At 35.5% G+C, this 27,121-nt stretch overlaps 1 protein-coding gene across 5 annotated transcripts in view; it reads right to left on the bottom strand.

Annotated features, from left to right (window-relative positions):
* The window catches only part of DRP2 (dystrophin related protein 2), a 4,029,288-nt gene that overhangs the window by 665,260 nt on the left and 3,336,907 nt on the right, over positions 1–27,121 (bottom strand). For all 5 annotated transcript variants that reach the window (XM_044057118.1, XM_044057116.1, XM_044057114.1 and 2 more), the window contains one exon: positions 24,440–24,597. In XM_044057118.1, the coding sequence (XP_043913053.1) occupies positions 24,440–24,597 (158 nt within the window). The remainder of the gene's footprint in view (positions 1–24,439; positions 24,598–27,121) is intronic.

Below are 27,121 nucleotides of genomic sequence, written 5' to 3'. Positions count from 1 at the left end.
GGATTCGGGCTTTTGATCTTTTGATCAAAGGTCCTAGATCCATATATATATATATATATATATATATATATATATATATATATATATATATATAAAAAACACAGCTGGAAATGTTTTTGGAGTAGCAAATTTCACAGAGAGCACACTTTGTCATTCCCCACTGCTGCTTCATCCACTCAGGCTCAAACCCTGTACCTTGGAGTCAGATAAAAAGAGCCTAAAGTCCCTAGCCACCACCACTTGTGAATTTATGCCCCATATTTTCGTTCTTTTCCTCATTAAAAAAAAATCACTGAAGGATTGAATTCACTAAATACTGACAGGCATTTGAATTTCAGACTTCATATTCTTCAGAAAATACATGGTAACATGATCTTTTATTCTATCAATTTTCTAAGTTTATAAGATCAGTATTTGAAATGTGTCCCCATTTTGGGGCTGTATTCCCCATTATTGTCTTTTACAGTATTTTTGTGCTAACAGGTTGAGAGCTATAGTGAGAAGTGAGAAGTGAATTCACTAATTGATATCCATATAAGTTTCAGTCTTCCTGTCTTTCAGGAAACTGCTGATTTGGCTTTGTTGTGTTGCTCTGATTGTAGTGCGCAGAGTCCTGGTTTCATGTCTTGGCATTGAAATGCACAGTGGTAACCCAACATTTTATTCAAGCAACTTTCCATATTTATACAAACAATGTTTAAAATGTGTCCCTGGTTTTTGGCCTTTTGCCCCCCCCCCCCCTAAAAAAAACTGAAATTGAAAATATGTGTGAAAAGCTGTGCAAGATGCCTGTGGCTTACACTACTGTCATTCTATGTATGTCTCTGTGTGTGTGTGTGTGTGTGTGTGTGTGTGTGTGTGTGTGTGTGTGTGTGTGTGTAAGTAGACTTTTATGATGGAAATGTTCTGAATAGGGCAGTTTTGTCATTATTGGTTCATGGATTTTCTTTTATTGCCTACTGGAAAAAATGTTCAGATAATAAATTTAAAATGTGCTCTGTCTAACAAGTGTGCTGCATTATACAAGGAGTATAATTTAACAAAGACAGGAATGTGTATCAAAGAACACATGTATGTTTTTTGTTTTGAGTGCAAGGGGCCAATGATTTGAAAAAAGCCCAAAGGTAATCGTTATCCACCACTGGCCAGATGGATTTTCTTTGGATGTGGTGTGGGTTTCAATGAATGTGAGTTTCAAGGGCAGAGAAGTTTTAATGCCAAGTCTATGTTCATTGTGAGATAGTATTGCTTTGTTTAGCAGATATCTATTATGTGCATTAAAATGTAAAAATAAAATCCAAATAATAATTGTAGAAGTAAAGCAGTATGCACACATTAGTGTTTTTGGTAAATGGGGTGAAATAGCCAGTTAATGGAACATTAGAATGGCTGCAGGGGGACTCTGGTGCTATAGTTTGTTTCTGTTCTTCAGTTTGCGTTTGAAAGTTGGTATTCCACAATTCCATTGGAGCGGGCGGGGTTATGTAATTATGTATGCAAATTTTACATTAATCAGCGTATAGATTTGTACCTATTTTTCATGGGGCTTGTCCATAGTTTTGATGTTTCCAGGTTGAGAGGTATGGTGTGGATCTGCTGAAGGATTTCCAGAAGCCTATGAATTTACAAAAGGATAACAAGGAGCATGACTGCAAATTTATATGTGAACTGCAAGGCAAGGCTGATCAAGGCTGCAATGCTAAGCACCAGGGAAAAACCTGAATGAACAAGTGGAAGATAACCATCACTAACAAAAAATCAAACAGCAATACAGTATTGTGATGCATTGCTGCATCACAGTACTGTCATGTAGCAATGCTAACCACTGTACTAATGTATCAACTGTCTTCCTACTTATTTGACATGTTGCATTTTTGTCATTTGGTATAAGATTTAGAGGGTAACCATTTGAAATATGGGGACCCACTATATGCGGAGTCTGAATGGTGAATACCTGGACTTAACAATATTCCATTTTCTCTAAGATTTGGCAGTCTTAGACTTGGTGTACACACACACACACACACACACACACACACACACACACACACACACACACACACACACACACACACACACACACACACACACACACACACACACACACCATCCAGATATAAAATATTTCCTCATTTCATTATGTTCAATACATATTACACCAATTATAGAGTACGGCATCCTTCTTCAGGATGTACCTCACCTAACATATCAAATGACTAGAGAAGCCCCAAAGATTCTTTACTAAGAAAATATTAGCCTTAAAGAACAATGAGCTACCAAGAGAAGCTAGATATATGAGGGGTGATCTGGGTCTCTTAGTGTATAATTTCAGCTGGTCTGTGCCTACAAATGGTCCTTTGTGACCAGTGTTTTACCCTGTTAATAAACCTATATAAGTAAAAAAAAATAGAGAGCCTACTGTCCTTTGTCTTCACCAGCAGACAGCAGAACATGATGGAGAGATATATTCATTAGTTAGCACCTCCCCATCTCAGGAATAAGCTGCTCCTGCAGGTTAGGCAGTGTGAGGCATTATTATCTTCTAGACAGAACCTGGATGACTGGATGAGTACCCTCAAGTATTCAACAAGATACCTGGCCTGACCCTCCATGAAAAAGGAGGTATAGTGTGAAGCTGGGTATTGACAAGGTGATGAGACTAAATTGTCTTAAAACTCCTATGAATACTATGAATATATTTTTCTTCAGCTTTGTTTTTGAATCAGGTAACTTTGTGAGGGGCATTTATATCTGCTTTGCTTTAACTGGCTATGGAGTTTTTATTTTATTTTTCTTTTACTTTTTATCCATGTTTTGTGGTTGCTTATATAATATAGATGAGAGAAGTTCTGAAATAAGGTTCTAGATATGAATGTTACTGACTATATTTGATTGGGTGAGTACTGGTTAGGTTTTAGAATTGTGCTGGTCAGACAAGATTCAAGCAAGAAGATAGTTTCTGTTTGGCTCTGCAGAGCAGATCCTACTGGTTAGAGTACTTTTTAATTTTGAAGAGAATTTTAAACGAAAAGAAATGGCCTGATAATGAGAAGATAATGAGAAATGATGTAAAACTGCATATGCTAATAAGTACTTCTTCTGCCTGTTTGCAATTCATAGTCATATTTTGACACATTTCCATTCCATCTACAGATTTATTATAAAAGGCAGAAGTACACCTTTTTATCTATTTTACAATAGGTGAAGATGCTTTTCCTTGATGCCAGTTTTGTTATTTCTTGATGTGAGCCACGTGCCTTGGCAAGGCCAAAACAGCTTGTACCCAAAGATGATCACCAGCCAAGAAGACAGATATAGGGAGGGAATTACACATTATAATTAAGATAATCAGGAAATCCTTGACAGATTTAGAGTGTATCAGGATATTGTAAGGGTCTCAGTAAACATGTGTGGCCCCTGAACAGGTACTGAAGGGATGCATGGCCTTTCTATTCCTGTGTATACTAGGGTATTTATGGCCCTCACTATACTTGTCACAGGGACCTTACAGAAACGGACTGAGGACATGTTTGGTATTTTGCGAGCTTCTGTCTTGAGGAATACTTCAGCAGTTTCTGGATGTACTGTTGTTACTCGTAGATCAGTACATCTATTTCCTGGTATCACCTCAGGACCAAGTCAGGAATATGCATGCCTTTTATGCAATAGCACATTTTCCAGAGGTGCTCGATGCAATACCTTGTGCCCATGTTGCAATTAGAGTCCCATTGTGTCCACGGCAGAGATGCACTGCAATAGGAGGGGCTACCATTCTGTCAACTGCCAAGAAATGTATATGATGCAGGACAGTGCACATGATTCCTATGTCTAGCACACTAGCTCACTCTACCACCTCTTCCTGTATGGTAGGAAATCCCAGTGGTCATTTTGTTGGTAAGCTGAAAAAATTTTTATTTTATTTTATTTTTTCATCATTTAAGTGTTTATACATAGTATAATATATTCCTTAATACTAAACCACTTTTTCTTTGTTTTGTCTCTCCCACTTTCTCTCTTTTTTCGGGTTGTGCAGGATATCCACAGGAGCCATGGCTTATGACACCAGTGGGAATTCCAAGTGGAGCTGTGAAATACAATTTTTATTCAGCCCTGTCCCAGAATCATATGGTCATTGAGAGGGTATTTGGCATACTGAAAGGCCTGCTCAAATGCCTGTATGAATCCAAAGTTGCCATTTAGTGTGACTCAGTTACGTCATTCAGGATGTTTGTTACATGCTGCATTCTGCACAGCATAACCATGTGCAGGTCTAGTTTTGAAGTGACCCATGCTGTCACTGCAGCTGTCACCTCTAGTTCTACTATGGTGAATGATTTTGATGAATTGACAGCAGTAGGAAAAGACCCCATGCAGCAGGTTCATGCAGGCATATGGCTGCACAGTTAAAGAGGTGGTGTCTAGTCCAAAATTACTGACCATGACATTGATGTTAGTATTTTCTTTCTTGTAAAAGACACAGAGAGTATAACTAATGTATAACACACACAAAAGTCCAGGGATTATATACCAGGCAGATGAACAATTGGAACTTTTCCCAGTAGTACAAAAACAAACCAAGTCAAAAACTGATTGTATATCGTTAAAAAAAATGGCTTTATTGCAGTAGGTAAGCGTTTTCATGGGAATACCTCCCACTTCATCAGACCATAAAAGACATAATGTTACTACTTCCTTTTATATAAAACAATTACTTAACAATCACCAATTAAATAATAATCATTCACTTTTCTTAAAGGTACATTGTTCTCTCCACCATTCACTATATATTGCAAGTAACATATACTAACTCACAACATTAAGACATTCTTCTATCAGAGTTTTTATTTATAATTATAAATTAATATCAACTAAAACCATTTATTAGACATGTCAATAAATGAATACATAATTTATACATACAAAATTTTATATATAAAAAACTTTCATCTGTGTAATGCTTGCAATTAATATTCTAATAAGCACACGTAAGCTTATGAATGTGAGCTATTCAACTCTATTAGTTCTACATACTCTTTAAACCTAAAATTATTAACTTATGCTCTAAAATTTATGTGCTTATCCAATGAACAACTTTATAACAGCTGGTCCATTTGTTTACAAGGACATTTCCTATATAATAATATGGTCTACTTCACCTTTAATGTAAAGACCTATTCTTTAATATAGGCTTTAATGGAATTCTATCATTGAGTCCCTTGCCTCTGTTACCCCTTAACCTAACTATCCACCTCACTTCTAACATCTCCGTTTTACTGATTATATCACCCCCTCTCTCGCTTTCTCTAACCACTTCAATAACCATAAAGCGGAAAGTATGTGTGGAACCCTCAATTAACACATGTTTAGCCAAGGTATTAGTTTTTTCAAGATTTCTTATACTTAACAAATGTTCCCTTAGTCTCAATTTGAACTCCCTATTAGTTTTTCCTATGTAGTAACATGAGCATACATTACATATTGCTAAGTATACTATATGATGGGTGATGCAACTTGCTGAGACTTTAAACACAAACTTTATTCCAGTATCAGGGTGTCTAAATCTATTACTATGATCTATCCACTTACACTTAGAGAGCTAGTGGGAGAAGAACCTGAATTTTGCTATAGGAATAAGAAATCACTGAAAAGACACCTTTGTTATGGTAGTAATGTGAATAATGGCATAGATGATTATGTAGGAACAGTGCCATGTGGCAACTGTAAGGAGTGTTTCTGTCAATACTGTGTAATATTTGTTTTATGTTCTGAGTAATTTTCAGCTGTCCCATTGCTAAAGTGAAAACTTTGATAAGCGATGGGCCATTAATGATGTAAATCAATGCAATTTAAATATTATACCCTATACCTTTCTTTTAATTATTTCCTTTAATTATAAGAACTACCATTGCTAAAATTAAATGCATGCACATGCAAAGTGAGTGTCTTAATACTGGGTTGCACTGTGCACACATGTATTCTGCAGTATATATTTTTGTAGCTTTGTTTGTTACCAATCCATTACATTTCACGTTACATATTGACATTGGTGCATAGATGTCAAATGCTATACATTTCATATTGTAAGTACTTGAAATGTCTCCCCTGAATCACAGTAGGTCAAGGTTATATGTGTCATACATGACTTCTAAAGTTAGTGTAGGTGAAGGTGCATATGATCTTGAGGAGGGGCTGTCATGTGAACCAGATGGTGATGTGTTGCAATGCCATGTTCTACTTGATGTAGGTGATACTACAGTCAACTGATCTCATGGTGCTGTGGGACTGGTACATTGAATGAGAGGTTCTACTACAAGTAGATGAACGCTGATGTGGTCTGCATGAATCCTGTTGTATTTATCCCCGCCTATTATTTCCACTACCTTCTTGAGTAACACTTGTAGTGTGATGTGTTATGCTTCCACATGTCCAGACAGTGCCTGGATCTCTTTCCTATTTGAATCTGATAGGTCCTCACTAGTGACAAATGGAAGCTAACATGGATGATTGGTGTGCCACCATGATATGACTCAATGTGATTATGGCAGTATCCCTAGTCTCTTCTATTTTCATGTAGCCCTCAAGTACACCCTGAAGGACTCTGACCATTTCCACCTGACTTGCCTTAATAATGTCAGGGCACATCTGCTGCTGAGCAGTCAGTGGTTTATGTGTTTCCTGATGTACAGTGACAAATACCTGTGCCTTGTACATCTTTGTAAAGGTGTCACACTGGACAATTTACCTTTAAATTTTTGCCATAATCCAGGTGATCCTGTGGGTTTGGAGACACTGGGATTGAGGTGCAAGGGTTTTCTTCGTGTATAAACCATACTGTACTGTTACCATGTATCTGACTTTGTGATCCAGAGTCACTTCCTGCAGAGTAAGTAATACACTGTACAGTGTGAGATACTGCCATTAAACTTGGAGACTGTGTGCCACTTTTCTCATAAATGTAACTATGTTACCATCATCACCATCAGCTATTCTGCTGTTGAAATCCTCTAAATTTACTAATATAATACAGATGTTTGTTTCTGTTCCTGACCATGCAAAGAATTAATTGCATATATTGCTACTCAAACAGTGGAGTACAGTAGTGAATGCTGTGTAAGGAGATGTGGAGGATGCTTACCATGCAAACTACCATTGGTGTCATTATGTGCAAAAGTTGAAGGCTTGAGTGTTAGCAGTAATTGTCATGGATTGCAAGAAATCATTCCTCTTGAGCATTAATTTCTCTATGTAAATATGTCATAGTGGTCAAACCAACCTAACTGTAAAGATGTGTGTTGATGCTTCTGACATAGATAATAGCCAGTGTCTGCACCAACTCTGATTATTCAGAGGGCCATCATTATATGTCTCATTATCATCCCCCTGAAACAGAATGGAGTTATTCTTCATCAGGTGTTAAAGGAATAAGTGTTTGAGGCTGCGCAGAAATGCTACAGGTAATTGCATTCGGTCTTGCCTTTGCCGTGGTATGTCCAACAATATCATTGTCCCTCTTCTTGCACTGTGTTAATGTGTGGTTCTTCCTACCAACAGCATTTATATCAATAAGCATTTGGTTTTAGGTCTCTCAGCTTGTTTGGGTCCCCTTTTCCAAAAAGGCATTTCCCATAGGTCCAATGGGAGCCATAAGGATGCGATTCTCCTCCTGGCTAAAACCGTCCTTTCTCTGCTTGGATCCCTGCTTCTGCATCATTTAGTTACCTAAAACACCATGTAAAAGTAATGTATTGAAACACGATCCACTTGTCAGCCAAAGAACACAGCAAAGAAAGCATGCCTGCTTTCATTACCAATAAATCAAAGATTTAAGTGCAAAACCATTTAAGACACAGCAGTCATATTCATATACAGATACTGCAAGTCCAGCTTCAGACAGTTAAAATTGTGTTGTATTGACTTGTACAGCATTGTCAACAAATAGTATTGTGAGCACTTATCATTATAATGTCATCTTATGCCATCGCCAACAGAGTTGTATCCTTCTGCCACCACTATTCTGTATTTATACTGCCACTTTTCATGCATGAGTGACAGTCATAAATACTACAGTAAAGCAGTATATATCCTGACAACACAATACATTAGAAAAAATGCAGAACATCATACTTCACTCACTCAGCTTGTCTACTTATATCCTATCTAGCAACATCTCACCATTTCGGTCTTATAAAATGCTAAACTGGAGGTAGTATCTCAAAAAAATAAAAAAAACACTCCCTCTTTTAATTTGCTCTCGATAGGATAGTGGTATAATAATTTTGACTTCCTTCTGTTCTAACATATAAAAATTGGTAATTTCTTTGTAGTACCACATATTAACCTTTCTTACTTCCCAATTGGTTGGTATGTGGTTTTCTTTGTTTTCTGAAGGTCAAACTTTTTCTCAAAGCTTTATCTTTAAAAATTATATCACAAATTGATTTAGAATCTACTTAAAATTACTACTAAAAAAACAAAAAAAAAAATCAACTTTCTTGTTTACTGTAATATCAAAGTACTAAAAGTCTAAGTAAAAAGTCTTCTTGTTTAACTTTCTTGTTTAAACAACACTTTGGATGTCATATTCTTGATTTTTCTTTCTCATAAGAGACTGTAAATTTGTTGATCGTTTTTATTTTCTTCTTATCAATAATCCCATCAAGTTTTCTAATAACCAGTTGATCAGCCGAATTTATCGGGATAATCTCATCAATCAGATACATTGATAGCCCCGGATTGTGAAAAATTATGCGGAAATTCACATCTCACTACATTACACCACGACTGTACTCAATGGATGCGTTTACCTCACTTACCAACTCCTCATCATAGAAAATAGCCAGTAGGTGGGTTAGGACTAAGTGAATAGAGGAACTAGTTAAGTAGGTAGTTTTTATTAGAATCGGACAAGGTCTAAGGCCAGTTAAGTATTTGGTATTTTTTGTGTATAAATCAATGATTTTGGGAAACTCAGATTATAATTCATATGAAACTAATTTAAAATCAAATGCATCATAGATGTACTCTATAAATAATATAAAATAAAACATCCAATCAAAAATGGACAATCAAATAATATGTTTTTAATAAATACTTGTTAATTTCCCTTTTATACTAAATTTTCCTAAAAGCTGAAGAACAGTTTTGCCCCTGTCTCCCTCCTTGTTTTGGAGGTCCCTATACCCTTTCAAATTAAAAAATAGGACCAAGGAAAATATCTAAAAAGAAAATTAAAATATCTAACCATTCTAATAACTTATCTAATTTTATTTAATAAACTCCCAATTTCATTGTAAAGTTTCAGTCCACTAGATGATGGGGAATGGAGCGTGGGAAGATGTGTACAATTCCTTGGTCATGATAGTGGCAGTTATCATTATATAGAAATAAGAGATGTTCATTACCATTATTACCAAAGGGAACAATATTAAAAAGACAACCGATACCTTAATACTGTATTGTATATACAATATGATTCCATCCTATTAATGTCATTGATAGTCCATAGTCCATCAATACCCAAGATTTGGGAGATTCTGGATGGATCTTTTCTTAGGAAAACATAAATCGGAGATTTAGTAGAAAGAGAGATTAAATCAAAAAGAGAAGAACAAAAATCTTCTTCCCACTTAGGAAACTTCCCAATCCAAATATCATCTGATTAAGGATAGGTGAGTACTGCTTATGGAAGAAGGCCTGTAAGCTAAGAATAAAGGACTAATAAAATTTTCAGTATAAGCAAATTTTATTGTGTACACTATCCTCCTCCTTGGACCAGTTTAACGGCTGTCGGTTCAGAAGTTCGGATTATTCAAGGTTAATGTTATCTCTTCTTTCTCTCAGTGTCTTAGTAGTTTGCATCTTAAGTTCTTTAGAGCCTGATGTTTGATGTGGAAGGATGCTGAGGTGAATTGAAAATATAATATAATATTATATTATGATAGGATTTAATCTGACATAAATTTATATATTATTAAAATTATTAAGTTTTTGTTAATTGTGAATTGTCTATATAGCATACATATATGATAACGTTTGGTAATTGTAATTTTTTTTTTTTTTTTTTTTTTTAATTTTTAAAATAATTAATAGTACATAAGTAGTATGAGTATTTAGTGGTGATAAGGTTTGAATATATGTTATTGAATATTACAATAAATAATATTTAATTTTATTATATTTTAAATGCTTTTTCTTGCATATATTTTATTCACTTTATTTGTATATTAATGTGTATATTGTTTATTATTTGTCTGTTCCATAATAGAGCCTGTGTATTATGGATGATGTTGTTTGTTTAAAGAACTTTCACATAAAAATGCTTTTGGTTTACGTGATGTTGTTTGTTGGAAGCTGCTGCTGTTTGTTTAGTTAGTGGCGAAAATTTTTTCTTTAAAAAATACTACAAGATATTTTTGTGGTTTTTTTTATCGCGATTCTTTCGGGTTGTTATTGGATACTACGCACCTGCTTTTTTTTTTTTTTTGTTTTGTTCTTTTGCACTTGGTTTGTGGTTATATCCTATCTAGCATATTTTGTAAATATCAAAAGGAAAAACTATTTCAAGCATATCTTCACATTGCCATTGTGACTACTCAAATACATTTCCAGTACTGAAGAACGAAAAAATAAAAAACAAACTATAAAAAGCAAAACCGGAGGACTGCTTTGAGCAAAAAACCCCACAAATTTAATGAAGCACTTTTCATCTGCCTAGCTGAAGAAGTCAAACACAAGAGATCTGTAGGCTTATATGTTCCTTTATTAGCTGCAAAAAACACATATAATGAATTTGGTGACAATACAGTCAACCATTAACCAACTACAGCAGACTTCCAATGAACTTCATTAGACAATAAAGAAGTTAAGGCCTACAATACTACCTTTATCACCACTTTTAATGTTAGCCACGTTATGGTCTCAAACATTTTACACACGAATTGGAACCTTTTACATTCTGACATGTCTATTATGGACAAAGTGAGTACCAAACCAAAAATAACATATAGGAGAGGTAGTAATTTAAAAAATTTATTAGAGACTAAAAAGGATAGAACACAATTTCCCAGGGATGTCCAAATGTAACATGTGTAAATACTGCAAGCAAATTAACACAGGCAACAAATTTGAAGTTAAGAACAAACATTACTTTTTAAAGAAAAAACTCAAAACTAATAGTTTATCTAGCTAAGCGTGTACCATGTGCATGTACCATGTGCAGCGTTCTATAAAGGAAAGATGGAGCATAGACTCAGAGATCGTATATATGAACACCTTTATGCAAGTGACTCCAGTGGATGATAGAGGACCATCATCTTTGAAATTAGAACTAGAATTATATTGGCAACTGTCATTGAATGCCTATAGTTTCTGGGCATTAATGACATGTATGCCATTACTTGTTTATTAAAACTAAAGAGTTTATGTAGGTAACTTGAATTTTATGAACATATTTGAAATACTTTTATGTATGGAATTTTTGGTATGCATTGTATATAATTTTTATGTTGATTTGTTTACTCTTTATTTTTTATTAACAGACTCTGGTACTTTATTTTAAGTTAGTGTTATATTCATGCACTGTAACTTTAAATAGCAGAGGAATGTAGTACTGGTTGCTTAGCACTTTTAATCACTCTTATTTGACCTGGATTATTGGTTGTTTCAATACATTTGACTTAGCAGATTTTATAAAGGAAGTGTTTTACTATTACATTTCCAGTATTGTTGTCTTGAATTATTTTGTCTTGAATTACTGTTTGTGAATGGCATTCATGTTATCAGCATTAATATGAACCATTTTTATCTGACTGTCAGATCAAAGAAAGAAACAATGTTCTTACTAATCATTGCTCTCCAACATCAATATGAACTGCTTCCCAATAATGTCTAACATTATTGCTAATTTCATCTTACTTGGTGAAGTCCAAGCTTCCTTCCTAATTGGCCCTCTTTCCTCTCAATTGATTGAGATGGATTGTCTAAGGTTATTCACATAACATCATTCATTCTCATATCATATTGCATGCAAATCACACTTTTCTTTACTTTGCTCTGTGAATTGCAATATGAGTACATAACATAAGTTAACAAACAGTAACAAGTAGTCAGCCATACACACAAAACGTCCTGAGTGTGCAAAAGTGTCATCCATCATGTGTGGAAATAGCCTAATATAATATGCAAAATTCCTATGAACAGAAAAGGGGAAATAGTCAGCTACAGTGGAGTTTGCATTGTTGTGATCATCGTCTAACATTATTGCTAATTTTATCTTACTTGATGAAGTCCAAGCTTTCCTAAACCATTGGCCCCCTTTCTCAATTGATCACAACGTGATATGGATGTCTTAAGGTTATTCACATAAATTCAGGCTCATTTATATACGTTGAATGCAAATCACACTTAGTTACTCTTTGCTCTGTGAGTTGCAATAATGGCAGCACCTGTGAAGGCAGAAGACCAAGCTCTAAGCAGGTCTGACAAGGAGATCAAAACCATTGTCTACTTCTTAAGACAGTCATACTGTGAGAAAACTGAATCATATGTGTACATCACATAGTGGAAAAAAATTGACTTCTGGCAAGAGTTAGATGAGTGCCTGTCATCCTTGACAGGGATCACCAGCTTTAAACAATAGAGCTGCCAGAGGTATGATGACCTACAGAAGTGTAGGCTTGACCAGTTGGTAGATCAGATGATGGTGAAAAGGCTAGATTACTACAGTAAGTATTTTTACATTTTTTTAAATCTTATCAAAAATAGGTTTAAAACATACTATAATATTATATAAATGAAAGTACATTCAATAAGAAGTATATGAATAAGTACAAATATGTATCTATATGTATGGGGTGGCATAGTGGATAGTGGTGTCACTTCACAGCAAGAGGTTCCCTGGTTCAATTCTTGGCTGGTGGTGCCTTCTCTGTGGAGTCTGTATGTCCTCACTGTGTGTGCATGGGTTTCCTCTGGGTTCTCTGGTTTCCTCCCACAATCCAAAGACATGCAATAGGTAGATTGGGCACTTGAAATTGGCCATAGGTGCGAGTGTGGTGTGGACGAAATATTGTGGCAGGGCTAGCCATCCAGTGGTGTAAACCCTGACTCCGGATGATTGTCTCAGCTGAAGTGATAACCCGACCACATGTGCAAAAATGGGAAAAAGGGGTTGTGGGTGGATGGATGTATCTATATATAATCCAAAAGTATAAATAGGCATAAACATATCTGTAAACAGAAATGTATATGCATATACAAATGTAATTTTTATGTGCAGACGTGATTTTATGTATAAATACAAAAGCATATGTATTGGTAAAAATATATGGAAGTGTGTATATATATATATATATATATATATATATATATATATATATACACATATATATGTGTGTGTGTGTATATCAAATTGGAAATAAGCAGAAGTACACATAAGGCGTATAAATCTATATACACATGCACATATGTATACATGTATGTGTGTATTTATATACAAACAGAAAAAAACATATTCACATCAGCATATAATTTCATATAATGTATTAACTGGGTGATTAGTTGTACTATAGTCAGACAGTTTTTAGAAAAATACATTTACTTTGTGTATGCTAAAAATATTTTTTAATATGATAATTGTACAAGATATTAATTTCTCCAAATTACTACCTGCATGTACAATATGGCTGAATTCAGCCAGCACATACTGGGCAGAGTGGAGGTGAAGGTTAAAGAAACACGTGAATGACCAGCCAGAGGATACTGAGAAATACAGTGATTACTTTTGTATACATTTGTACTTAATCTTCTTATATACCAACATTTATTAAGCAACAAATTATCAAACACAAACTGCCTTGAAATATTTCTATTGGACCCATCTATAACAGTAAGTATACTTTGCTTAATGCAGTTGAACTAGAAGTATGTCATAGCTTTCTTTCAGTAGCTACATTTTTATGTGAGTGTACAGCTTGTCTCTTTGAGAGGAAGGTAATAGTGTGTTGATTACAGAATTCATATGACATTACTTAAAACTGCAAGGGAAGTGTGCAAGGAATAGTTTAAAGCAGAAACTACGACAGAAATGTATGCAGAAAAACATACCTATATTCCAAAGAGACTACAGACATAAAAGTGTAACAATTTGAATATGTCTCTGAAACTCATAGCATCACTTGAAAAAACTGTGGTAAAACCGATGTTATCTGACTTCCTAGCCTTTCCACTCCGATTACTGTTTATACTTAGTTGTTGTTCAGACACCACCAAGCCCTTATTTAAAACAGGTAGGAAATGTCTTATTTTTATGTAATATATTTGTGCACTTTAACTTGTTAATGACAGTTTTTCAGATGGGTTGTTGAATTAAGTGATTTGGGAGGGGTTCATGATGTCATTAATTCTTGTGCTATTTAAACTGCAAAGCATTTTTGTTTGATGACTGAAGAAGTTCCTTCATTGTAAGCAGACGAAAGTGCTCGCAATAAATTTTAGTTTGTTTATAGTAAGAAGGTGGCGTTTATTTCTGGACTTTTACTGCTTGTTTGTATTTATATTAATCAATTATAAATACGATTTTATGTTAATGCATTTAGTATTGGTGAGAGACGTTGTATAATAGCATGTCTGATTTTTTTTTTTTTTGCTACAGTAGGGCTAGTTGTGGTACTAGTTCACTTAAGTAGTGTGCTTACATGTTTATTTTGTTGATTAGTTTTGTTAGTTGCTAAGGGGTTCTGTACTCTGATTATGGTTTTGATCTATGATGTGATTACTCTTTAGTGGTTTAGCAGAGCATATTAGTTGCTGTTTTCTTAAGTTTTAATTAATATTAATTAGGTCTGGTCTTCTGATGATGTGCATAGGTTGCACATAATGGGTGATGCAAGCAGGCTATATATAATGTTTTGTTGAGGATATTAGAGCATGTATAAATAATATATTTTTTGTGGCAGACATGATATGTGTATGTGTATTTTTTCATTCTTTTTCTTATGTCAGCTATATGGATGGATGAATAAATAAGAGAGAGAGCACTGTAGTACTTTGAGTGTCTGAGTGGAACAGTTGTGTCTAGGTTTATATATTAGCACCCTAACTATGTGCACATAATGGGTGATGCAAGCAGGCTATATATAATGTTTTGTTGAGGATATTAGAGCATGTATAAATACTATATTTTTTGTGGCAGACATGATATGTGTATGTGTATTTTTTCATTCTTTTTCTTATGTCAGCTATATGGATGGATGAATAAATAAGAGAGAGAGCACTGTAGTACTTTGAGTGTCTGAGTGGAACAGTTGTGTCTAGGTTTATATATTAGCACCCTAACTATGTGCTATGAAATTTTGGTTGAGTCATCAAATTAACATTATGCACAAATGCAACCAAAACATGTCTGATGGTCTACATAAGCAAGAGAAAAGCAACCTTTTCATTGTAGCAGACCACTTATAACATTTATTTGTTTATTTTTCTTGGGGTCAATACTGTGTTACACACAAACACACACACATATATATACAGTATTAGAATCCCAAACTCGCATTACCTTTCCCAAACAGATTTGATCACACTTCTTTTTTTTTTTTTTACATTTCCTGTACTTGATCACATATGCATTTGACCAATTTTGTAAGGGCATTCAGCAATTAATGAGTGGTAGGATACCCAAATATACAGACACTGCTAGATAGACACATATATACACAAGAACACACACATATGCATATCTATATACATCAATAGGTGCTAATGAATATACTGAGTGTGTTTATTAAGTCAACAGCTGTCTAAGTGACTATACATATGGTCGACTATGCAGTTCATAGACAGGTGTGTAAGAATGCACAAATTGAGAGGTTGCGAAATTTGCCATTACTCTGTGTTTGTGTAATCTCAGAGTTAGTATATTTAAATAGCAGTGGGTGTGTGGGGTGCAGGAGGCTTACCTCTTGTAAAAAAACAATGGGCCAGATTCAATAATGCCTATGCTAAGTGTACATTTAGTCTATACTTTGTGGTAACCTTTATGAATCCCTGTCAATAGTTAAAGCTGCAATAAAGTCAGTAGGAAAACTAAAATTAAGAGGAAGAAGGTGTGAGTTATGTCTGTGTTGCCTGTTCATTCAGAATGATGTTCACTTAGTGTAAGCATTATTGAATCCTTGGGGAATATTTTTTTGAAGTTAGATTTTGCATGCATCAGTACTGTTTACTCAGCACATGTGTAGTACTGCTTTGGTTATGTTATTATAGACCTTTTGTAGTTGACACGGTTGTTGTACATTAAATGTGGTACACATGTGTGTATTTATATATATATATATATATATATATATATATATATATATATATATATATATATATATATATACACACATTTATATATATATATATATATATATATATATAATATAAGTATACAAATATATATATATATATATATATATATATATATATAAAATATATAAAAAATACAAGTGTGTATATATATATATATATATATATATATATAAATACAAGTATATATATATACATATATATATATATATATATATATATATATATATATATATATATATATATATATATATATATATATATATATATATATATATATATATATATATATATATATATATATATATGGGTCTACATCAAAACATTGAAACACTGAGATCATAACATTGAAAACCCAAAACACTGAAAACCTCAGAAGACTGAAACACTGCATCATAAGACTGAAGACCACAACACACATGTAAATAACATCACCTCCATCTATAACACCACCAAACTAACAAACACACCTGCACCCCTCCGTAAATTTAATATAGCACCTCCAAGATCGCAGTACAGTTGAAAAAAGTTAATTTCCTAACCTCACTGTATCGTGATCACCATACAGAATGTAAACATGTCAACCACTAACCTGTATGGCCTAAAAACACGTACAGATTGGCGAAATAAACACATTTTCCCCTAACTCACTTCTCCTAGCACTTCTCAGAACACTAACTTAACTTCCATGAAAGCAATACATCCATGTGTTTACATTCTGTATGGTGATCATTTTACAGTGGGGTTTGGAAATTAACTTTTTTCTCAATTTTTTTTTTTTTTTTCAAATACATTTGAATGAATTCCATAGTATTTATACATAACATCTTAAATAACTATGTACACTATTAACATTATCCTGACACTATAACAGATCTTAATGTATATGGTTACTTTATAAGTATGTCCAATCCATTATCACAGTGTTTGATCAATTATTGTATAGTGTCAATCAATGATAAGACTTCCCCCAAGGGATGTTGAGAAATGGCTTTGGGTAAATTCTTAGTTCTTTAACTTTAATTTCCAATAATGCTGTGGTCTTCAGTAGGCTGTAGATGTCTCCCAAAGTTGGTATTGTGTTTGTATTCCATCTTCTTGTTATACACTTCCTTGAAATTGCAAGTGTAGTCCATACTAAATACATGTTTGACCTATTCAAATGAGGACCATTGTTCACATTTACTAACGAAATTAACTTGTTTCCACTGTAGTGCTATCTAGGAGGTGGTATATTTAATTTACGGGGGGGGGGGGCAGACCCTTCACATGGGAGGTGCAGGGGGGCCTGCAGAAATGTAGTAAAAAGTGTATTCCTTAATTTGGTGTTGTTATAGGTGGCGGGGATGTGTGTTTTAGTTTTCTATGTTATTATGCACACTTTCAGTGTTCTGAGTTTTCATTGTTTTGGGTTTTTGATGTTATAGTCTCAATCTTTTGAATTTCAGTGTTATGATATGTCAGTGTTTTGAAGTAGACCCAAACACATACACACACACACACACACACACACACACACACACACACACACACACACACACACACACACTTTTGTGTGCATGTATGTGTTTAGTAGTATAAGCAGAAAACAATTTCTTCCACAATAAACTGCTTTATTAAACTCAGTACTTTTACTGTACTGCAAATTATTTACTAAATTATTACTGATAAATAGGAAGCATCTGCTTAACACAGGAGACTTGCAAAAGTGTACTTTCTCTTTCAAGGGATTTGCAAAATAAACTTCAAGGATCTGCTTGCATGGTCTGATTTTATTTTTTTTTCTCACTTTCAGTAGCTCTGATGGGACTGTTATTATACAGATGTCATAGGCTGTACTTTTCCAAGTAACCTGAGTTCTCCCATTGCAGTACATACTCAACAAGAGACATTCAGTATGATCTATACAACAACGTGCTTCTCCTTATATGTAATAAAGATGTAATTACATGCTGTGTGTGGTTCATAATCGTTTAGATTTCAAGTGAAATATATGACACAAGTAACATTCTCATGCTATGTATGTTCTCTCTATTTCTTTTGCCTCCATTTTTAGAAATATTTTTTTTTCATACCAGGAAGGGCAAACTGAATAAACTGCCACTCATTGTGTCATTATCCTGAATGTTAATATGCACATATTATCTGTATTTAATACTTGATTAAGTCAAACATTGGGCTAAACAGAATACTACTAGCCCCATTTGTAAAGTGAGCAAGCGTTTTGGGCTTATAGTAGACGGCAAAGCTGTTAGTGGGAGACAAGTTCTAGTGGCCATTACTTGCACCTTGTCTTGTTGAATATCTGCCCAAATCATATTAATTACTTTCAACATGACATCTTAGATTTTATGCAATTTTGGGAAGTTTGTATTTCACTATTTGTCTTTTTTTTACCTCACCGTTCCATTATACTGACTAATTTATTTATCTGCTTTGTTTTTCCACTAATGCTCATAGCAGTGGGAATTAAAACTCATTGTTCTCATGTTCCTGCATAGAACTGCATGCTATTAGTTGTCACCACAGCTCTCTAACTATACTTTTGTGTTTTTTTGGGACAGAGTTGTATTTCAAGCACTAGCTCAGAATGTTATGTGTTAGTAGTCTTACAAGGTGTATGCATTTAAGGTGCTCTTTATCACTGTAATAATCTGTGACTACAAACTTGACATTATTGCTGCCTAATCACTTAATTGTACGTTTTTTCTCTCTAACCTTCCTAGTTTATCTACCTTCCCTCCTGCACTAATAATTTGGGAACCTATCTGCCTGGTCTTTAAGGACCCCTTCCATTATATTTTCAGTCACTCCTGCATCAACCCAAAGAAACATGCTGCCCTAGCACATTTTTCCAGAGTCCAAAGAGAATAAGAAAGTATGTTCTTCCCTAGACCTAAATGATAAGGTGAACCTTTTTGTAATTATCTAGTGTTGTATATATTTCCTACTGACCGAGCCAGGAATCCAGCAGCCATACCACTTCCTACCCCTTAAATACTGACCTTCTCCTCACTGACTACTATCTAAGTCATCTCTATCTGCTATCTCTGCTACAGCTACCTATTGCTGTACCCTACTCACTGTCCAGTAGGTGGCAGTCTAACCTAAGGCTTGTGCTGTATCATTACCCCACTTTTCCCATACTTTATCTCTGACTACTTTCCAATCTTCCTGCTGTACTACACTATTCTTCAGGGCTTTCCTTCCCCCCTCTGTCCAGCTATACTTCTATCATTTTTTTCACTCTATCCCTCAACTACCAAATAGTTGCGTTATCACACCCTACTCACCTGTAAATACCAAGAGTGCCTCAGGAAATCTGCTATACACTGATTGTCTCTGCAGAATCTTCCTTCTTCTGCTCTACCCACTCCGTTCACCCTGTGGGCTCACTCCGCTCCCCTACCCTACCCCCAAATCTCACCCACCCCCAGTGCACCTACACTTATACTCACCTAACCACTCCTACTTCATCTCTACCTATTACACCCCTCCCCTTTCCCTAACCACTCCTACTTCCTCTCTACCTATTACACCCCTCCCCTTTCCCTAACCACTCCTACTTCCTCTCTACCTATTACACTCCTCCCGTTTCACCATCTTCTTCCCCCTCCCCCTATAATCCATCTCAACACACCTCCCTTCATATTTAACAGCACAATATCTAGTTCTAACCCTTCTCCCTACACTACATATTCTACCTTATCAAAGCCTCAACATGCTTACAAAACTTATATCATTCTCAATCCAACTACTACTACTTCTGAACCTTACTTATATCCACTACCTTACCCAGCCAAATTCCACAAATCACACACAATTACTACACACAACCAGCTCACTCCCTTCAACTCACTTACACTCATTTGTCTCAATTTCCCCTGGACTGTATCCCATTAACACCCATCTATTTTTTCACTACAAACTAAGCTCTACCTATAAACTCTCTAACCCCTCTCTAACCTCCAATATCCACACAAACCTGACAGTATACAACATACAAACAAGGCAATCCAAACACCTTCATCAGCTTAATCCAACATCTAACATCCATACTTCTATCTGGAGATATACACCCTAAACCAGGCCCAAACACCACTTCTCCTACATCTAAATCCATCCTATTAGCTTCTCTTAATGCCCAAAGCATAGCTAACAAAATCCCCAATCTCCATGCCTGGCTTCTCCACAACAAACCTGACATCTTAGCTATTTCTGAAACCTGGTTAAAACTTCATATAAAAGATATTGAAATAGTACCACCAAACTACTCTATCATTAGAAAAGACAGGACCCGCAAAAAGGGTGGTGGGGTAGCCCTACTCTACTCATCCACCCTATCCATTACTCCCTATAACAAACCCATTCCTCACTTCTCCAATGCAGAATTAGTACTAGCTCTTTTTCAATTAAATAAACACAAACACATTTGCATAGCCTCACTTTATATCCCCCCTGGAGACAATACCTCAGTACTTGAGGATATCCTATCCTGGCTTTCTACCAATATCAGTAATGAAACTATTATCATGGGAGACACAAATATTAATTGGTCTTCCATTCAGTCCCCTACACACACCCTAAACATCAACCTATATAAGTACTCTCAGCTCATCAACCTCACTACCAGGCCCTCTAAAGACTTCTCCAATGGCAGTACCCTAGACTGGATCTTAGTCTCTCACCCTCACTACTACACTGATAGTGGAACTCTTCCTGATTCCCTCAGTGACCACCTTCCCATTTTCACCAGACGCCTTCCATCTCCATTACAAGTAACTCATAATTACATCAGCACTCGCTACCTTAAAAACTTCAACCCAATAACCTTCTCAGACTCCCTAAAATCAATAAATTGGAGCCCCCTAAAAACTCTACCCCTGGATAATGCTGTTGCACACTTCAATACAACTTTCCTAAAACTGCTGGATAGTTTCGCCCCCATAAAAACCAAAAGAATAAGAAACAACACCGCCCCCTGGCTAACAAAAAACCCACTAACTGCCATGCGACTTAGAGACAAAACCTGGGCATGTTACCAAAGAAACAAAACTCCCATCACCCTTAATGAATTCAAAACACTTCGCAATGCCGTTAAAAAGCTTATCACAGCAGATTGACAGAATTACTTCTCCTTACTCCAAAACAACCACAAAACTAATCCTCAAAAATTCTGGAAAGGCATCACTACACTCCTAAAACCTGGCTCAGCAGAAAACCCAAGCCCAGACCCAAATGCACTAGATATAGACCTAGCTACCCAATTCAACTCTTTTTTCATAGACTCTATTTCCAAACTAACCTCATCCTTCTCTAATAACACCTCACCCCCTACTTCTGCATCCCCCTTTTGTCACTCCCTTCATCTCCAGTCTCTCAACTCCCACCTTTCTCCCTAAAACCCATTCCTACTTCAACCATAAGAAAACTCCTGCAAAAGCTAAAACCATGCACCAATGCCCCAGATAACATTCCCTCATCCTTCCTCAGCATAGCTGCTGAAGCCATTGCCTTCCCCATCAGCATCCTAATCAATCGCTCTATCCAAGAAGGGCTTGTACCCAAACTCTGGAAAAGGGCTTTCATCATTCCCCTGCACAAAGGAGGCAATAATAACAATATTACTAACTTTCGTCCCATTGCCATCCTCTCTCCTATATCAAAACTTCTAGAGAAATGTATCCATCTTCAACTCCTTCCCTATCTCTTAGATAATAACTTACTAACTTCCACACAACATGGATTCAGACCCAGCCACAGCACCATGACTGCCCTCCTTTCCTTCCTGGAAACTGTAAATAAAGCCAGAGATTCTGACTCTACTGTATCTACCCTCTTTCTTGACCTCTCTAAGGCCTTTGATACTATCTCTCATAACCTTCTCCTAACTAAACTATCTAACATAAACCTATCCTCTTCCTCTCTCAATTGGTTCACCAGCTATCTCTCCAACAGGCAACAAGCTGTTAAGTGGAAAAAAGCCATCTCCTCTTTCCTCAACACACCCACTGGTGTCACCCAAGGTTCCATTTTGGGTCCTCTCCTCTTCAATATATTCATAAATGATTTATCCCACTCAATTCACCATGCTAAACTTATCCAATATGCAGATGATTCTACAATTATCTGTGCAGCCACATCCATCCCCACTCTCTTAAAACTGACTCAAGACACCTTCTCTACCACAGAACAGTGGATGAAGGACAATCATCTAGCACTCAATGCATCAAAAACCAAACTTATGGTATTTACCCCCTCAAAAACCAACACCATTGATAGAAAACTATTCTCCATCACTAGCCAGAATAACACACCTCTTGAACTGGTATCTGAAACCAAACTACTAGGAGTCCAGATTGATGACCAGCTTAAATTCAATAGCCACCTACAACTAAACATAAAAAAACCCACCAAAAACTTGGCATGCTCTACTGACACAATCGATTCCTCACTACATCTACTAAGCTGTCTCTCGCTACTACATTTCTCATCCCTTCCCTCCTTTATGGTGCCCCTCTCCTAACAATCCTACAATCATCTCTCAAAACAAAACTGTCCTCTTGTTATAATAAAATTGCCAAATTTGCCACTAGCCACAAATCATCTACCCATCACTGCGCATCCCTCCACAAACTTAACTGGCTAGAGCTTCCCAGCTATCTCTCCTATACTCAGCTCACTTTTGCTCACAAACTAATTTTTCAACCCTTCCTCTGTCCCTCACTCAGCTCTACCTTTAAAATGCACCTGCCACAAAGACTCCTAAGATCTAATAACCAAAACCTAATAGAACTGCACAAACCCTTTCACTCTCCCGGACAAAACCTCCTGTCCTTTGCCCTGGCACGCCTATGGAACTCCCTTCCTCCCTCCATCCGTATCACTACCAACCTCCCTGCTTTTAAAAAATCACTGCACTCACATCTAACATCCTCTTGGGAATGCCCTTGCTCCCACCCCTCATAGCCTATTCTCCACTTCCTACAGGCTTCTTTATTATATATTACCAGACACCAAATAACTGGTGAACTGTAATGACATCTTATAATTCTCTTATCACACTATTCCACTCAAGAAAGTATATATTTACCGCAGCAATGCTTTGTTTTTCTACAAAATTATAACTTTTTAACCTAAAAATGTTTTTATTGCACCTGCTTAAATCTTAGTTTTCTACAAAATGAAACTTAAAAATTGCATTGTAAATGCATAATCTTTGTTTTGTCTTGAACCCACAAATGACTGAAATTGTAAACTGCTGTAATGTTTTTTTTTTTTTTACTACTGTTTGAAGGTCTGTTTTTAACCTACAAATTATTGCAATTGTAAACTGTTGTAATCTTTTTGTTACCACTGTTTTAAAGCTTTGTCTTTAATCTACAAATGATTGAAATTGTAAACTGCTGTAATTTTTTTTGTAACCTTTGTTTTGGAGCTTTTCTCCCCAGGACTCCATTGAAAACAGGTTCTTATTGGCCCAATGGACTATCCTGGTAAACCAACTGCAAATAAATAAATAAATAAAATAAATTGTACTGCTCAAGTCTGCAACATGTATGTAACTACCATTTACTAAATGTTCTTTATGTGTATGTATGTAACTACTATTTACTAAAAGTTTCTTTATGTGTATGTGTATTACGAACCTTGGAGCTTTTCTCCCCGGGCCTCCGCTGAAAATAGACATATATCCAGTCAGTCTAACAAATGTAAAATAAATATAAATATAATTATAATTATATAAATATAATTTATAATATAAATATAAAATAAAAATAAATAAATAAATTTATTTATCACTCTACATCCAGACCATCTATAAAATAATACAAGTATGTTTTCACATGATGGCTGATAAACTATGATAAGCAGACAGATTTAAGAATCACATCTAAATAGTGTTGAGAGAAAGCACACATCACCAGAACCTGCACGATACACATAATAGCACTTTGAGTTGTCTCGCCTCTTAGAAAGAATATACTACTTTTTGCCTACATCTGATACTTATTAACAGTAAATAACATCTTATAGGGGTTCTGCCCCTCAATCCATTGAAGTAGCCTTTGCAACAATGTACACCATAACTTACAAAACGGAAACAGCTCCTAACGCTGGGCTCTATGTTGCTGCCTCCAAATGCTGCTACTTCTCCAAGTTGCCGAGGAATCTGTATGGCATCATGTAAAAGCAGACTGAGGTGCCGCTGGTCACACAGCTTGTTAGCATTGCTCACCTGTGCAAAGAGATCTGTAAAAAAAGAAAAGCATACTGGTTAACAAGCTCAATGTAAAAAGCCAAAGATACTATTCAAAATTTTAAAATTAAACTTTTAAGAAGGAAATACTGACTTTGCTGTTTAAGACAATTATATTCATAAACATATTCCTCCCACCGCAGTGGTGGTGCTGCAGTAGCATTGTCGCCTCACAGTAAGACGCTGTCCGGTTCGATTCTCAGCTAGAGTGTCTTCTGCGTGGAGATATACGTGAATGGGCATACCTTCATTGAAGGTTGTGTGTCAGGGCTGGTAACTCGACACGTAAAAATCAACTACCAATCATTAGCAGACCGGAGTTCCGCTGTGGCGACCCCTAACCGGGAAAAAAACTAAAGACACAAAAATATTCATAAACATATTCCTAGTTTTATCTTCTGTTTACTTTCCTTTTTGAGTATTGCCTAAATGTGACTTTTATTTATGATGACTTCACGAGTTCCAAATGTATCATTTTATTATGTTTCCTTTAATAACCAGTGTTTAATGCTGTTTCACAGTTCTACATTTGCAACCATTTTTAAGAAATATTATTTTTAATGTCAGGTTTTACACATTACAGTTGTGACTGCACATATCATTCTTTTTATATTAATATACTTTTCTTCTAATAGCCAGCCCAGTAACAGACTCCACTGATTTCTCCTCACCTTTATAATTTTGCTGCTCGATTTTCCTGTCTCTTCTGCCAACACAACCTATGAACAATGATGGTCACCCCTATTGATGTACCATGGCAGGGTGTGGGTACTATTGTGGTCTTGAAGATTACTAGAGGAGGATTACCTTAATTACTTTTTAAGCCAAGTCTCAGATGCCCTCAATCACCTGTTCATCCTTACTAAAGTTACTGCCAGAATGTGACCAAGTTACATGCATTTAAATAAAACATTGCATCTTGGTCTCACCATGGAGTACAGTTATTACTAAAAAGTACATCTTTCAACTGGAATATGAGTTGATAACTGTTTCCCTCTATCCATCCCTACCTCCATAACATTAAAAAGGTAATATAAATGGGGACAATAAAAATATACAGTAACTACAAGCATGGTCCACCCTTGGTTCTACAGGTGGAAACTGTTTAATATGGGTCTATATTATGTGATCAAAACCTTAGGTTATCGAACACCTAAAGATCGATCACTAAATGTCGAAACTTTAAGATTGAAAACGTCTGTTTCCACATTCGGAAACAATGCCATTGGCCAAATTAAAAAAAAAAGTTGTAAGCAGAAATTATGTGGGAGGTCTGTCCCTAACTAAATATACAAACTCTGAGATCTCTCTACAGAGGAGAAAGAACAAAATTTGCGTAACAGCCAAACAACTTGTTTCCCTGTACAGAAACGCCTGTTTGCAGTTTTCAGACTTCCACATTTAGTGATTGACATTTAGGTGTTCGGTAACCTAAGATTTCGATCACGTAATAAGCAACCATTTAAAACCATGAAAACAACAAAACACAAGTGCTTTCATTCCAATTTTATGGACTACATCAGAAGGCAAAACATAATATCATATTTCCTATTTTATATCAATGCAGAAACATTTGACAATTACATAAACCAATAAAACACACAACTAATTTTTTTGGTTTCTTTCGGCTTTTCCCGGTTAGGGGTCACCACAGCGGAACTCCGGTCCACTAATGATTGGCAGTAGATTTTTACGTGCTGGCTTGCCGGGCCTAACGCACAGCCTTCAATGAAGGAACGCCCATTCACGCATATCGCCACACAGAAGATGCTCTAACTGAGAATCGAACGGGCAATGTCTAACTGTTTGGCGGCAACGCTACCGCAGCACCACCACTGCAGTAAAACACACAACTAATTAAAATACTATAATACAAATACTTCATCCATATATAACACCTTACCAAAAATATATATTTCAAAGCTAATTGTATATGTGATATATGTAATGTGATTAATAGCTGGTTTATAGTTTGGCAGCATGCAGTTTTAATACACTACTGATATTGGCAATCACATTTAATTCTAGGGATGAAGCTGCATCCAATCTAAACTGCCCCATTAATTCTCTATGTTCTCAAGTTCTCTCCCAAAATCCAGCCCAAGTATTGATGTCCATGTTATCTATTAGTGAAACCAAAAATATTTTAAAACTACTGTACCTTTTTGCATGTTTATTTAGTGCATTCATACTATTCTCTCTCCTAATGCTGTAGTTGTACTTGTAAATATTAAATCTTACATATTTTCCTTTTTTACCTAAATAAAATGCCTTTCATGACTTACATCATACCAAATAAACTGTGGACTTGGTGCCACAATTATATATTCTCTTTCTGATGAACTTTTCATTCTTTTGGACAAAGTTGTTTATGGTTGATAAACTTATACTGGTTACACTGGCTGCATTTTTGAATCAGTGAAATATATTTGTTACCTTCTAACATCACCACATACTGTTTACTGGAGTCATTTTCAAAAATATATTTTTTATTCCATTCACTTTTTAATACAAACA

Source organism: Protopterus annectens, chromosome 15.part0 (genome assembly GCF_019279795.1).
Source record: "Protopterus annectens isolate FY-2018-M chromosome 15.part0, PAN1.0, whole genome shotgun sequence".
NCBI classification, from domain to species: Eukaryota; Metazoa; Chordata; order Ceratodontiformes; family Protopteridae; genus Protopterus; species Protopterus annectens.
The sequence above is the reverse complement of the archived record's forward strand: the minus strand, read 5'-3'. Positions and strand labels throughout refer to the sequence as shown.